Source organism: Euprymna scolopes, chromosome 45 (assembly GCF_053919585.1).
Source record: "Euprymna scolopes isolate OS-2025 chromosome 45, ASM5391958v1, whole genome shotgun sequence".
In the NCBI taxonomy this organism is placed as follows: Eukaryota; Metazoa; Mollusca; class Cephalopoda; order Sepiida; family Sepiolidae; genus Euprymna; species Euprymna scolopes.
The window spans coordinates 1959503-1975551 of record NC_136526.1 but is presented as its reverse complement, the minus strand read 5'-3'; the positions used below and the strand labels follow the sequence as shown (position 1 = coordinate 1975551).

General features: G+C 28.2%; 1 protein-coding gene across 2 annotated transcripts in view; it reads left to right on the top strand.

Moving 5' to 3' along the window:
* LOC145269124 (uncharacterized) overlaps positions 1-16049 on the top strand; it is an 85586-nt gene that overhangs the window by 50200 nt on the left and 19337 nt on the right. The window contains exons 4-5 of one of the 2 annotated variants that reach the window (XM_080124722.1): positions 11639-11701; positions 15123-15149. In XM_080124722.1, coding sequence (XP_079980848.1) covers positions 11639-11701; positions 15123-15149 — 90 coding nt within the window. The remainder of the gene's footprint in view (positions 1-11638; positions 11702-15122; positions 15150-16049) is intronic. The other variant, XM_080124723.1, reaches the window with a different exon arrangement.

Genomic DNA, 16049 nt, shown 5'->3' with positions numbered 1-16049 from the left:
AAATAATAAATATTACACATTGTCTTCATATAAAATGTTAATAAATAATAAATATTACACATTGTCTTCATATAAAATGTTAATAAATAATAAATATTACACATTGTTTTCATATAAAATGTTAATAAATAATAAATATTACACATTGTCTTCATATAAAATGTTAATAAATAATAAATATTACACATTGTCTTCATATAAAATGTTAATAAATAATAAATATTACACATTGTCTTCATATAAAATGTTAATAAATAATAAATATTACACTTTGCTTTCATATAAAATGTTAATAAATAATAAATATTACACATTGTTTTCATATAAAATGTTAATAAATAATAAATATTACACATTGTCTTCATATAAAATGTTAATAAATAATAAATATTACACATTGTCTTCATATAAAATGTTAATAAATAATAAATATTACACATTGTTTTCATATAAAATGTTAATAAATAATAAATATTACACATTGTCTTCATATAAAATGTTAATAAATAATAAATATTACACATTGTCTTCATATAAAATGTTAATAAATAATAAATATTACACATTGTTTTCATATAAAATGTTAATAAATAATAAATATTACACATTGTTTTCATATAAAATGTTAATAAATAATAAATATTACACATTGTCTTCATATAAAATGTTAATAAATAATAAATATTACACATTGTTTTCATATAAAATGTTAATAAATAATAAATATTACACATTGTTTTCATATAAAATGTTAATAAATAATAAATATTACACATTGTCTTCATATAAAATGTTAATAAATAATAAATATTACACATTGTCTTCATATAAAATGTTAATAAATAATAAATATTACACATTGTTTTCATATAAAATGTTAATAAATAATAAATATTACACATTGTCTTCATATAAAATGTTAATAAATAATAAATATTACACATTGTTTTCATATAAAATGTTAATAAATAATAAATATTACACATTGTTTTCATATAAAATGTTAATAAATAATAAATATTACACATTGTTTTCATATAAAATGTTAATAAATAATAAATATTACACATTGTTTTCATATAAAATGTTAATAAATAATAAATATTACACATTGTCTTCATATAAAATGTTAATAAATAATAAATATTACACATTGTCTTCATATAAAATGTTAATAAATAATAAATATTACACATTGTTTTCATATAAAATGTTAATAAATAATAAATATTACACATTGTTTTCATATAAAATGTTAATAAATAATAAATATTACACATTGTCTTCATATAAAATGTTAATAAATAATAAATATTACACATTGTCTTCATATAAAATGTTAATAAATAATAAATATTACACATTGTTTTCATATAAAATGTTAATAAATAATAAATATTACACATTGTCTTCATATAAAATGTTAATAAATAATAAATATTACACATTGTTTTCATATAAAATGTTAATAAATAATAAATATTACACATTGTTTTCATATAAAATGTTAATAAATAATAAATATTACACATTGTTTTCATATAAAATGTTAATAAATAATAAATATTACACATTGTCTTCATATAAAATGTTAATAAATAATAAATATTACACATTGTCTTCATATAAAATGTTAATAAATAATAAATATTACACATTGTTTTCATATAAAATGTTAATAAATAATAAATATTACACATTGTTTTCATATAAAATGTTAATAAATAATAAATATTACACATTGTCTTCATATAAAATGTTAATAAATAATAAATATTACACATTGTCTTCATATAAAATGTTAATAAATAATAAATATTACACATTGTTTTCATATAAAATGTTAATAAATAATAAATATTACACATTGTCTTCATATAAAATGTTAATAAATAATAAATATTACACATTGTTTTCATATAAAATGTTAATAAATAATAAATATTACACATTGTTTTCATATAAAATGTTAATAAATAATAAATATTACACATTGTTTTCATATAAAATGTTAATAAATAATAAATATTACACATTGTCTTCATATAAAATGTTAATAAATAATAAATATTACACATTGTCTTCATATAAAATGTTAATAAATAATAAATATTACACATTGTTTTCATATAAAATGTTAATAAATAATAAATATTACACATTGTCTTCATATAAAATGTTAATAAATAATAAATATTACACATTGTCTTCATATAAAATGTTAATAAATAATAAATATTACACATTGTTTTCATATAAAATGTTAATAAATAATAAATATTACACATTGTTTTCATATAAAATGTTAATAAATAATAAATATTACACATTGTCTTCATATAAAATGTTAATAAATAATAAATATTACACATTGTTTTCATATAAAATGTTAATAAATAATAAATATTACACATTGTTTTCATATAAAATGTTAATAAATAATAAATATTACACATTGTCTTCATATAAAATGTTAATAAATAATAAATATTACACATTGTCTTCATATAAAATGTTAATAAATAATAAATATTACACATTGTTTTCATATAAAATGTTAATAAATAATAAATATTACACATTGTCTTCATATAAAATGTTAATAAATAATAAATATTACACATTGTCTTCATATAAAATGTTAATAAATAATAAATATTACACATTGTCTTCATATAAAATGTTAATAAATAATAAATATTACACATTGTTTTCATATAAAATGTTAATAAATAATAAATATTACACATTGTCTTCATATAAAATGTTAATAAATAATAAATATTACACATTGTTTTCATATAAAATGTTAATAAATAATAAATATTACACATTGTTTTCATATAAAATGTTAATAAATAATAAATATTACACATTGTTTTCATATAAAATGTTAATAAATAATAAATATTACACATTGTCTTCATATAAAATGTTAATAAATAATAAATATTACACATTGTCTTCATATAAAATGTTAATAAATAATAAATATTACACATTGTTTTCATATAAAATGTTAATAAATAATAAATATTACACATTGTTTTCATATAAAATGTTAATAAATAATAAATATTACACATTGTCTTCATATAAAATGTTAATAAATAATAAATATTACACATTGTCTTCATATAAAATGTTAATAAATAATAAATATTACACATTGTCTTCATATAAAATGTTAATAAATAATAAATATTACACATTGTTTTCATATAAAATGTTAATAAATAATAAATATTACACATTGTCTTCATATAAAATGTTAATAAATAATAAATATTACACATTGTTTTCATATAAAATGTTAATAAATAATAAATATTACACATTGTTTTCATATAAAATGTTAATAAATAATAAATATTATAAAATGTTAATAAATAATAAATATTACACATTGTTTTCATATAAAATGTTAATAAATAATAAATATTACACATTGTCTTCATATAAAATGTTAATAAATAATAAATATTACACATTGTCTTCATATAAAATGTTAATAAATAATAAATATTACACATTGTTTTCATATAAAATGTTAATAAATAATAAATATTACACATTGTCTTCATATAAAATGTTAATAAATAATAAATATTACACATTGTCTTCATATAAAATGTTAATAAATAATAAATATTACACATTGTTTTCATATAAAATGTTAATAAATAATAAATATTACACATTGTCTTCATATAAAATGTTAATAAATAATAAATATTACACATTGTCTTCATATAAAATGTTAATAAATAATAAATATTACACATTGTTTTCATATAAAATGTTAATAAATAATAAATATTACACATTGTCTTCATATAAAATGTTAATAAATAATAAATATTACACATTGTTTTCATATAAAATGTTAATAAATAATAAATATTACACATTGTTTTCATATAAAATGTTAATAAATAATAAATATTACATTGTTTTCATATAAAATGTTAATAAATAATAAATGTTACACATTGTTTTCATATAAAATGTTAATAAATAATAAATATTACATTGTTTTCATATAAAATGTTAATAAATAATAAATATTACACATTGTTTTCATATAAAATGTTAATAAATAATAAATATTACATTGTTTTCATATAAAATGTTAATAAATAATAAATATTACACATTGTTTTCATATAAAATGTTAATAAATAATAAATATTACACATTGTTTTCATATAAAATGTTAATAAATAATAAATATTACATTGTTTTCATATAAAATGTTAATAAATAATAAATATTACACATTGTTTTCATATAAAATGTTAATAAATAATAAATATTACACATTGTTTTCATATAAAATGTTAATAAATAATAAATATTACACATTGTTTTCATATAAAATGTTAATAAATAATAAATATTACACATTGTTTTCATATAAAATGTTAATAAATAATAAATATTACACATTGTTTTCATATAAAATGTTAATAAATAATAAATATTACACATTGTTTTCATATAAAATGTTAATAAATAATGAATATTACACATTGTTTTCATATAAAATGTTAATAAATAATAAATATTACATTGTCTTCATATAAAATGTTAATAAATAATAAATATTACATTGTTTTCATATAAAATGTTAATAAATAATAAATATTACACATTGTTTTCATATAAAATGTTAATAAATAATAAATATTACACATTGTCTTCATATAAAATGTTAATAATAAATGTGTAATATTTATTTATTAACATTTTATATGAAAACAATGTGTAATATTAATATTTTATATGAAAACAATGTGTAATATTAATATTTTATATGAAAACAATGTGTAATATTAATATTTTATATGAAAACAATGTGTAATATTAATATTTTATATGAAAACAATGTGTAATATTTATTAACATTTTATATGAAAACAATGTGTAATATTTATTAATATTTTATATGAAAACAATGTGTAATAACAAAGCATATCACTATTTGGACGTAAGGAGCTACTATTTTGAATCATGCCTGAGAAAGATTAACAAGATGTTGGCTTACATTACATTTAAACTTCTGCATATCAGTACAGTCAGGGAAGCAGGTAGCAGGAAGCGAATTCCAAAGTCTAGCTGTTCGAGAGAAGAAACTATTAGAATAGATAGCTTTCTGGCATACTGGGACCTTAACAGTGAAGGGGTGAAATTTTGTCGCTAAGCGGATTTGTTGGGGATATGTTCTTCGAGGGGGCACAAGTGCAACGAGTTCATCAGAGCACATTCCATTGAAATATTTGTAAAACAGGTACAAAAGACGCAACATTGCAGCGATGGGACAGGGGTTGGAGCTTAGTTTACAAAGTGGGATATATTAGATTGGAAACTTTTTTTCTGGACCCTATCCAAGAGGGAGAGACTAATCGTAGGTGCACTAGTATTGAACACCAGCCCAGGTGTGCATTGGCTTTGTAGAGGTACTGGATACTCTCAGGTGTGAGTAGTCTTCTAGCTCAATAGAGGGAACCTACTTTCTTTGCAGCAGCCTTAGCAATGTCCTCATTTTATTTGTTCCAGTTCATATTGGCTGTGAATGTTAAGCCAAGAATTTTAAAGGAAAAATTCTCAGGTAGGGAGTTAAGGTTTCTCGTTCATATTTCACTGTTATGTAGTTAAATCTTGAGTATCGCCCTTACTGAGAATTGAACCTGCAACCTCTAAAAGAGTGTAACTTTACAACTGAATTTTACCAACTATTTTATCTACTACGTCATGGGTCTGCACGGGTGACACTTAAAATACAATTGCAGAATTACATAGGACTTCTACCTAGTCGTTGCTGACGGAATAGGGGAAGGGGTATTGGATTTTTATTTATTTTTTTTTACAAAGGAGTCACCACTTATCAAGGCCCGGAGGCCACTCGAGTTAAGGGTTAATAAGTGTACAGTGGTCAATGGGACAGTGACATAATAATTATTAGTAGAGGAAATTTGGTAAATTCGATTACTTAAGGAGAACGGCTCATCAAGAACTTGTTTACGTTGGACTTGAAGACGACCATATTATAGTCAGCCGGAAAGCAGGCAAATGGAAGAGAGTTCAACAGGTGTGCAGTTCTAAGAAAGAAACTTTGTTTATGGAATCTACGTTTAGGTTTAGGTACAAATAAAGAGTGGGGGAAATTATGGATAGTGTTTTCAGCTAGATGAGGATTTCTTGTGTAAATTTGGTAAGGGGGGGACCATAGATTGGAGCTCAGACGAGCACTTGCTATGAAAATAATGATAAAGCAGAGACATGTTTGCAACATATCTTCTGTGAGAAAGAGGCTACAAAGTCTATTTTTAACTCTGTCAAGGCAGGATAAGTCTTTCTAGCAGCTCCTGCCCAGATGTGGCAACAGTACTCCTTCCTTAGATGTACCTGGCTCTTATACAGGTGGAGAATTCCGTCTGCCTGCTTCCCACCGGACTACAACTTGGATGTGTTCAAGTCCAATGTTAACAAATTCCTAATGAACCGCCCCCTTAAGTAAACACTTCATCAAATCTCCACACTAACGTAATGTACTTGCAATGACCCTTATCACTGAGTGGCTTCTGGGCCTTGATAAGTGGTGATCACTGTTTGGTCACTGTTTCACGAATGCGTATGTATGAAACGTTCACATAACAGATTCTTTACGTTTGAAAACATTTTTTAAAGATCGTATCAAGCTGGCCTAATGGTTATCGTACTTGTATCAGATTTTCTGGCATTCAAGCATATTTCTCGAGACATTCCGTTCTTGCATTACATCCCGTTTTCTAGACGGTGACAGATGATTTGATCTTACTTGAAAGCAAAAAAAGTGAAGCAGAGGGAATATAGTGAAGAAAAAGGTGATTACACATGAATGGATAGTCTGGTGGAAGATAAAAAATCCAGTGACGGTAAAATCCAAATGTAAAACTTCAAGGAAGTTAAAAGAATTTCCATTTGCACAAGTAAAATCCAAGGAAATCCCGTAATTGGGAGAAGATGGTCCATAAATAATCCAAAGGCAGAAATCCATGGAATAATTCACAAAAATATGTACAAGGAAAAAATAATATTAATAAAAGAAAAATAAGATGTGCTTTTCACTCTACTTCCGAGACATAACTTTGACTTATTTGTTGTTTCATCAAATACTTCTGCATGCAAAATCCAATCCCGCATTTTGCTAATTCCTACCCTCTGATGAGAAGGAGAGTATTTCTTCGAAACTCCGCGGATTAAGGACTATTCATTTATCTAGTGTTTTCTTTTCAGATTAAATATGTTTTTAACTCATTTCAAAGTGTTTTTTAACATATTTCATTAACTGTTTGCTCATATATATATATATATATATATATATATATATATATATATACACACAAGGAGCATTCCAATAATAATGCTCATATATATATATATATATATATATATGAGCATTATTATTGGAATGTGCCTTGTTTAGGGTGAAAATGTAATAAAAAAAATTTTTTTTTTAAATTTAAAAAATTTAATTAAGTGGTTACTTCCAATTCGTTCGATATAATTTTCTTAACATCTTGCCTTTGGTAACATTTATTTGTTATATGTTTGTTTTTTGAGAACTTTTTCGAATCTATGTGTGTAGTAATACAAACCGAAGAAATGATTTAAAAAGAAAATTGGAAAGAGTTAAAACCAAAAAGTTTTTATGCAATTTCCTTACCGTTTTTCATCCTCTTCAAGACGCAGCTTTTTATTTTGCAAATACCAAGGCAGTACCACTATTGGAAAAAGAAAAAAGTGTATAATTCTTAATTACTATTAATATATATATTATATATATTTATATATATATATATATATATATATATATATATAAAATAAGAATTACAATTAAGTTTACCAAAATGATCCAAGATGGCAAAACTAAAGTATATTATAAATATTAAAGAATTAATATTTATAAAGTAATCTCAACCAGATGTAAAAGCTTGATAAAACCAAATAGAAGATAGAGCTTATAATAAGAACAAGTACTTAATAAAATATGTTAAAAACATTTTGAAAAAGAGTTAAAAACATATTTAATTTAAAAAAGGAAACACTAAATGGACAGTCCTTAATTTCAAAGTGTTTTTTAAAAAAAAAAATGTGTATATATATATAAGGTTGTTGCAAAAACAACATCCTTTTCTCACATATGTGACACCCTGCACTGAAGATTCCCGAAAGGATGAAACACTAGTGTTTATAGGATGTAGACGATAAGCTAGGTGGAATTTTCTCACCAAAAACTGAATATATATATATATATATATACATTCTTTAGAATAATGGAATGCAATAGATCTACTGGTATGTAAATCCAGTGATTATCGGTCTTACAAAATATTATTGGCTGAAATATTTTATACCGGGCAATGTGTGTATGCTATTTAAGGACTATATGTTGTTGTTGTTGAAGTGTGAATTTCATCCATCGCCTGCCATAGCATTTATGACCATGACATAAGTAAGATCAATTTTTGATTATAAACATATATATATATATATATATATGCAACTAAATATATGCCTACTGCACATCGCATCTTGTTACCTCCCTTCCTCTTCTGATGAGAAGCATTAGACTCTGAAATGCTTACACACTGTATTACCTTGTTTCAAATTGATCCATGAATCTATATATTTTTGTATTATCAATATATTTTCCTCTTGTATGAGAAATTTTAAACTGACTCATAGTAGAAGAGAAGAGAAATATACGTGTTGTTCTGTTGGTTCCAAGTGTGATTTGAGCGGGAAATTTAAACTAAAAAAATGGCCACACACTTTTAGAAGAGACTTCTTTTAAATAAAATTTAAATGAGAAATTTGAAAACTTTGAAATATCGGAAAAAAACGATAAAATCATTTTTATTTAATATTTTTGTTGTTTTAGTCCAATAAAATAGCTTCATCAGGAATGATTTTTTTTTTCTTCATTTTTGTGTTATGGAGAAGGTGAAATATATATATATATATATATATATATATACATATATATATATATATATATATACATATATATATATATATATATATACATAAAACTAGCGGGAGGGTGTCTGGCTTTGCCCAGTCATAAAATAGTGCTCGTCTGAGCTCCAATCTTTTGCGAAAAACACCCATCTAGCTGAAACCACTGTCAATAATTTTCCCCATTCTTTATCTGTGCCTAAATCCAAACGTAGATTCCATGAACAAAGCTTCTTTCTTAGAAGTGCACGCCTTTGGAACTCTCTTCTGTTTCCCTGTTTCCCACCTGACTACAACTTGGATGTCTTCAAGTCCAACATAAACAAATTCCTGATAAACTGCCCCCCTTAAGTAAGACACTTTATCAGATCTCCATTACTAACGATTACTACGATAATATCCCATTGACTACTGTACACGCAATAACCTTTATCCCCGAGTGGCTTCCGAGCCTTGATAAGTGGTGACTACTATGTAAAAAAAAAAAAAAAAAAAAAAAAAAAAAAATATGATGCGGCGGGGTTTAAAATACGCTTAAATATATTTTAATTTGTCCAGATTTCGCATATATATTATTATAGAGTTGTGATTTCAAAAGAAAAAGTATTTCCGTGCTAGAATCGAAACCAAAACTGTAGCATTCAAAGCTAATGTACAAACGTGACATGCAGATGATTAAAAGTTAAAAGAATGAATAATCTACAAAATGTGTAACGATTTTTTTTCAGTTTCGACCCATTTTTGACCCCTTAAAAACTATTTTAACCAGCTAAAGACCCATAAAAGAACGGTCCGTAAAAAATCCAATCATTTGAGGCCTCTGTGACTTTTAATTTTGGAAGAGATAGAGTTTGAAAATATGGAGACAGACATATAGCCGTTTAGAGAGAGAGAGAGTAAACTTCAGCCCCTGTCCCATTGACAAAATGTTGCATCCCTCTGCCTATTTTAAAAGTATTTTAATGCTCTGACGAACTACAAGCCCTTGTGTCCCCTTGATGAAAATACCCCCGACAAACCCAACAAGCAGCAAAATCCCACCCCTACACAGTAGAGATCCCTAGATGTAAGAAAGCCTTCTACTCTAATAGCTTCTTCCCCAGAACTGCTAGACTTTGGAATTCTTTTCCGGTTTCCTGCTTCCCCAACTGTACTGACATGCAGAAGTTCAAGTGTAAAGTGAACAGACATCTTGCTGCTAAACTCCCTACATAGTACCCCTGCAACTTAGGTCCCTGATAGTAGTCCCCTATATCAAAGTGCCAATGTACCTTATTTGCGGTAAAATTGTAATAATAATAATAATAATAATAAAAAGAATAAATAATAAGTCTTTCATATCCTAAAGACCCATAAAAGAACGGTCCGTAAAAAAATCCAATCATTTGAGGCCTCTGTGACTTAATTTTGGAAGAGATAGAGTTTGAAAATATGGAGACAGACAGACAGACATATAGCCGTTTAGAGAGAGACAGTAAACTTCAGCTCCTGTCCCATTGACAAAATGTTGCATCCCTCTGCCTATTTTAAAAGTATTTTAATACTGATGAACTACAAGCCCTTGTGTCCCCTCGACGTAAATACCCCTGACAAACCCAACAAGCAGCAAAATCCCACCCCTACACAGAGATCTCTAGATGTAAGAAAGCCTTCTACTCTAATAGTTTCTTCCCCAGAACTGCTAGACTTCGGAATTCTTTTCCGGTTTCCTGCTTCCCCAACTGTACTGACATGCAGAAGTTCAAGTGTAAAGTGAACAGACATCTTGCTGCTAAACTCCCTACATAGTACCCCTGCAACTTAGGTCCCTGATAGTAGTCCCCTATATCAAAGTGCCAATGTACCTTATTTGCGGTAAAATTGTAATAATAATAATAATAATAATAATAAAAAGAATAAATAATAAGTCTTTCATATCCTAAAGACCCATAAAAGAACGGTCCGTAAAAAAATCCAATCATTTGAGGCCTCTGTGACTTAATTTTGGAAGAGATAGAGTTTGAAAATATGGAGACAGACAGACAGACATATAGCCGTTTAGAGAGAGACAGTAAACTTCAGCTCCTGTCCCATTGACAAAATGTTGCATCCCTCTGCCTATTTTAAAAGTATTTTAATACTGATGAACTACAAGCCCTTGTGTCCCCTCGACGTAAATACCCCTGACAAACCCAACAAGCAGCAAAATCCCACCCCTACACAGATCGCTAGATGTAAGAAAGCCTTCTACTCTAATAGTTTCTTCCCCAGCACTGCTAGACTTCGGAATTCTTTTCCGGTTTCCTGCTTCCCCAACTGTACTGACATGCAGAAGTTCAAGTGTAAAGTGAACAGACATCTTGCTGCTAAACTCCCTACATAGTACCCCTGCAACTTAGGTCCCTGATAGTAGTCCCCTACATCAAAGTGGCAATGTAATAATAATAATAATAATAAAAAGAATAAATAACTCCTTGGAAAAATGTTGTCAGATGAAATAGTTTTCTTGCATTTTTTTTTTTTTTTTTTTTTTTTTTTTTAGATGTAATAATAATAATAATAAAAAGAATAAATAATAACTCCTCATTGGAAAAATGTTGTCAGATGAAATAGTTTTCTTCCATTTTTTTTTTTTTTTTTTTTTTTTTTTTTTTAGATGATGTAAAACAAAAAGTCAAAGAAAATGTAATTACCAAACTGAAACAAAGAAATAATTCTGGTAAGTTTTTATTTTTTGCATTTATTTCATGTAATTTTCTTTTTTTTTTACGCAGAAATCACCACTTATCAAGGCCGGAGGATAAGGGTTAATGCGTGTACATTAGTTGATGTGATTAAAGCATAGTGAACATAAGTAGTGGGAATTGGATTATTTATTATTCATTAAGAACTTGTTTAGATTGGACTTGGGAAGCTTTGTTCATGGAATCTACATTTAGGTTTAGGCACGGATAAAGAGTGGGAAATTATTGATAGTGGTTTTAGCTAAACAAGTGTTTTTCATGAAAGTTTTTCAAGTGGGGGGGGGGCGATAGATTGAAGCTCAGAGGAGCACTTACCATGAAAATAACGATAAAGTGGAAACAGACTCGCAACGTCTCTTCTGTGGAAAACAGGTTGCAGAGAAGAGAAACGGGCATCCCCCACTAAGCTACGAAGTCTATTTTGAGCTCTGTCAAGGTAGGATAAGCTGCTTCTAGCAGCTCCTGCCCAGATGTGGCAACAGTATGCCATCATTGGCCGTACCTGGCTTTTATATAGGTAGAGAATTGCATCAGGAGTGAGATATCTACTGGAGCAGTAGAACGATCCTACCATTTTCCAGCAGCCTTGGCAACGGATTTGATAAAATTAAGTTGTAAAAAAAATGGCTAGACGAGTGTTTTTCATGAAAGTTTGACGAGGGGACCATAGATTGAAGCTCAGACGAGCATTTGCCATGAAAATAACGATAAAGCAGAGACAAACTCGCAACATCTCTTCTGTGGGAAAGAGATTGCAAAGAAGAGAAAAGGGCATCCCTCACTAAGCTATTTTGAACTCTCTCAAGGCAGGATAAGCTGCTTCTAGCAACTCCTGCCCAGATATGGCAACAGTACTCCATCATTGGCCGTACCTGGCTTTTATATAGGTAGAGAATTGCATCAGGAGTGAGATATCTACTGGAGCAGTAGAACGATCCCACCATTTTTCCAGCGACCTTGGCAATGGATACATGAAAAAAAAAAAAATCAATATTACATTGTGTGATGCAATATTTGTATTTTAATTGTTGCAAGAATTCACGGAGACAGTGCAGCATATTACGAATCGATCGCAACATTGGTATTTAACCCTTTATGATCTGAATTATTTTGATAAAAACTTTCATATCCTAAAGTTATCTCCCTTGCCGTTTTGTTAAACTTTTATGACCTGAATTATGATGTAGATGATCTGAATTACGATGTCTACGTTCCAACCTTCGAGATTGAACCCCAATTACAAGAGACTAAACTGTTTCTATTTCTATCCTTGTGGCCATGTCACTTATCAGGATGCTGGAGGTAAATGTTTTAACTGGGCTGATGTTATCTGCCTGATAAGCTGTCCTATCAGCAGGTGCAAAGTACTGAGACTGCTGTATTGCCATTTGGTGAATAGATTCTGGACCATGCAGTAGCTTCTGGTGGGGCTTCTCGATGCCATATTAGTGGGTAATTGTTACAGCTTCACCTTATCATGTGCTACAAAAAAAAAAAAAAACTTTCTTTCTTTTTCTCTCTTACTTTCTCGCTCTACCCTGCTCTAACCAAGTCCATCAATCCCAAATATCCCACATAAAAAGTCTCCAGAAAAAATACACGATTAAACCCAGAACTCTGTCTTCCAACGTAGACCTCCACTACCATGTCTCCTGCTCCAACATCAGGGTTTTACGTTCCAAACTTCCAGAGGTTGAAATCTAATTACAGGAGACTAAATCCGACCTATTATTGCTAAGCGAAACTGGCATTGGACCGACTATTTCCCTAGATGAGTTTCTAATTAAAGGATACTCTAATTTAACATCCAAATCTGACCCTCAAGATCGCCATGGGCATGCAATATGTGCCTACATTAAAGATGGCTTTCCATGTCGTAGGGACATCTTCAGAGAGGACCCTAATTTACCTTATACTTCCAGGTTGCACTTGCTCACACCACTGCATTTATATTTGCCCTCTATTGCTCCCACAACAGCAGAATTACTATCTTTAACAGCATATCTGAGAAAATGACCACATCCTGTCCGCTCATCCTTCGGCCAACATTCACGTCTGGAGACTTCAATGTTCACAATGTGGAATGGTTAACCCATTTATAGCAAGACAGATGATGAGGGAGGTTCTGTCATAGTATGCGAACTGTACACGCAATTATTTGCAAGGAATTGAAGATGTGGAAGATTTGCATGAAGTTTGTCCCAAGGATGCTCCATCCTCGTCACAAATTATTCGACCAAGATGGGCATCAAGACAGTTCCTCACCCTCCCTATAGTCCAGACCTTGCTCCCTGTGACTTTTGGTTATTCTCTAAGCTCAAGGAAAACCTTAGAGGCTATCATTAAGAGACAATTGAGGAAATGAAAGAGGCTGTGACGAGGGTCATTGGCACGTTCATACAAGAGGACTTCCATGGGGTCTTTCCAGAAGTTGTTGGAACGGTACAAGTGCATTGCAGCCGAAGGAGATTACTTTGAATGGGATTAGTTTCATGTGCATACTAGCAAGAAAAGTGGAAACTTATTGAAGGCATCTCGTATCTCTACTTATATATGGAAGGAACTGTGTGTTCGTTCCCTGTGGACTCTGAAATGGCTGGGCCGATTTTGTAAAAAAATTTTGTTAGAGAATGGATCGAGAGAGAGAGGGAGATGAGTAAATTATATTGTAGACACGCTGACAGGACTCTCCAAAAACCATAGAGGCTGTCGTTATGAGACAATTGAGGAGATGCAAGAGGCTGTGATGAGGGTCATTGACACGCTCACACAAGGGGACTTCCAGAAGTTGTCGGAATGGTATAAGCACAATAATTTCATGTACTATCAATAAAAGTGCCCATATGTAAAAAAAAGTCTGGAAACTTATTGAAGGCAACTTGTAACTGAGTTTTGGAATATATTTTCTGTTACATCACAGCTACGTACACCATACAGATTTTTCTTTCTTTTTTTTTTAATATGGGGCGGGGATTCTGTTGATCTGTCATACTTGAGCATCTTCGTCATTAAACATGTAAGATGAATGAACACAACTTTATGACTTGATTGAACTAATCACGACTTCTATTTTATGGTTATAATTCCGTATTTGTGAAAAAAAAAATGGTTGACAAAGGGGAGGCAACTCTTTACTAAAGATAGACTCGTGAATGCACTTGGAGCATCTTCGCAAGAGTAGACAGTAATAGATGGTGTACTAAATGGAAAAAATTGCATTTATTATTGATTTAGATATTTAATAATAAGTAAATAAAGTGGGAGAACTCCTCACTCATTAATTCGAATGTACTTCTACTCTCCTCGCAAACACGATAATGAAATTAAGTAATAAGTATATATTTTTAAATAATCACTATTTTACATCCATATATAATTCTTTTTCTTTTATTTCAGGGTCTAATACCATTATCATGGGTAAATGTAAGTAATCTTTTCATTTACTTCTTCAGATTAAATTAGGTTTTCTTACTGATTGTTCATTATTCCTCTGACCTAACTTTGTTTTTATAGTTATTTCTAACTACAATGGATAATTCCACTGCATTCGTGGAATCGTATCAAAATGATAATAATTACAATGTTTATCAGAAAGGTTTTCATACTGAAATAGTTCTTGCACCAGATTAAATATTGAACTTTTCATGACCTTGTTTAGCTAATTCGTTCAGTTGTAAATAAATAAAAATAAGGGCATAAATAAAGCGAGAATTGATTCAAACACGCCTTGTACGTATTAGTTCAGTATCTACAATGCAACTGTCCATTGCTTACATTCAGTATGCCTCCATTTGTCTCAGAGAGTGGAAGATTTCGTTTGTTGTCAAAAACACTTTTTTCAAGCACTATAGATAATAATCAAGGTAAGTTTATGAAATGCAAAAATTCACAATGGTGGTTTAACTATACTTCATAATTTCTTTTCAGTTTAAAAACAATCATAGTATTATTACCCTTTAAACTAAAATTAACAAATATTTTTTAATCATCTACTTCATAATTCAAATGACTTGGCGTATTGGAATCAATTCCCACTTTATTCCTTCATATTTTTTCAGTTTGATGACAATCATAGTATTATTACCCTTTAAATTAAATTAATAACTAAAATTAACATCCCTAAATAAATATGTACCCTTGTTTGAATATTGTAACTGTCCATTGCTTGTACAAGGCATGTTTGAATGAATTCCTACTCTATTAAGCCTTTATATTTATTTATTTACGATTGATCAAATTAGTCCAAACAGGTCATAAGGAGTTTAAATTGTATTCTTTATATCCAGAAAAAATTTGATGTAGATGATTAAAAAAATATTTATT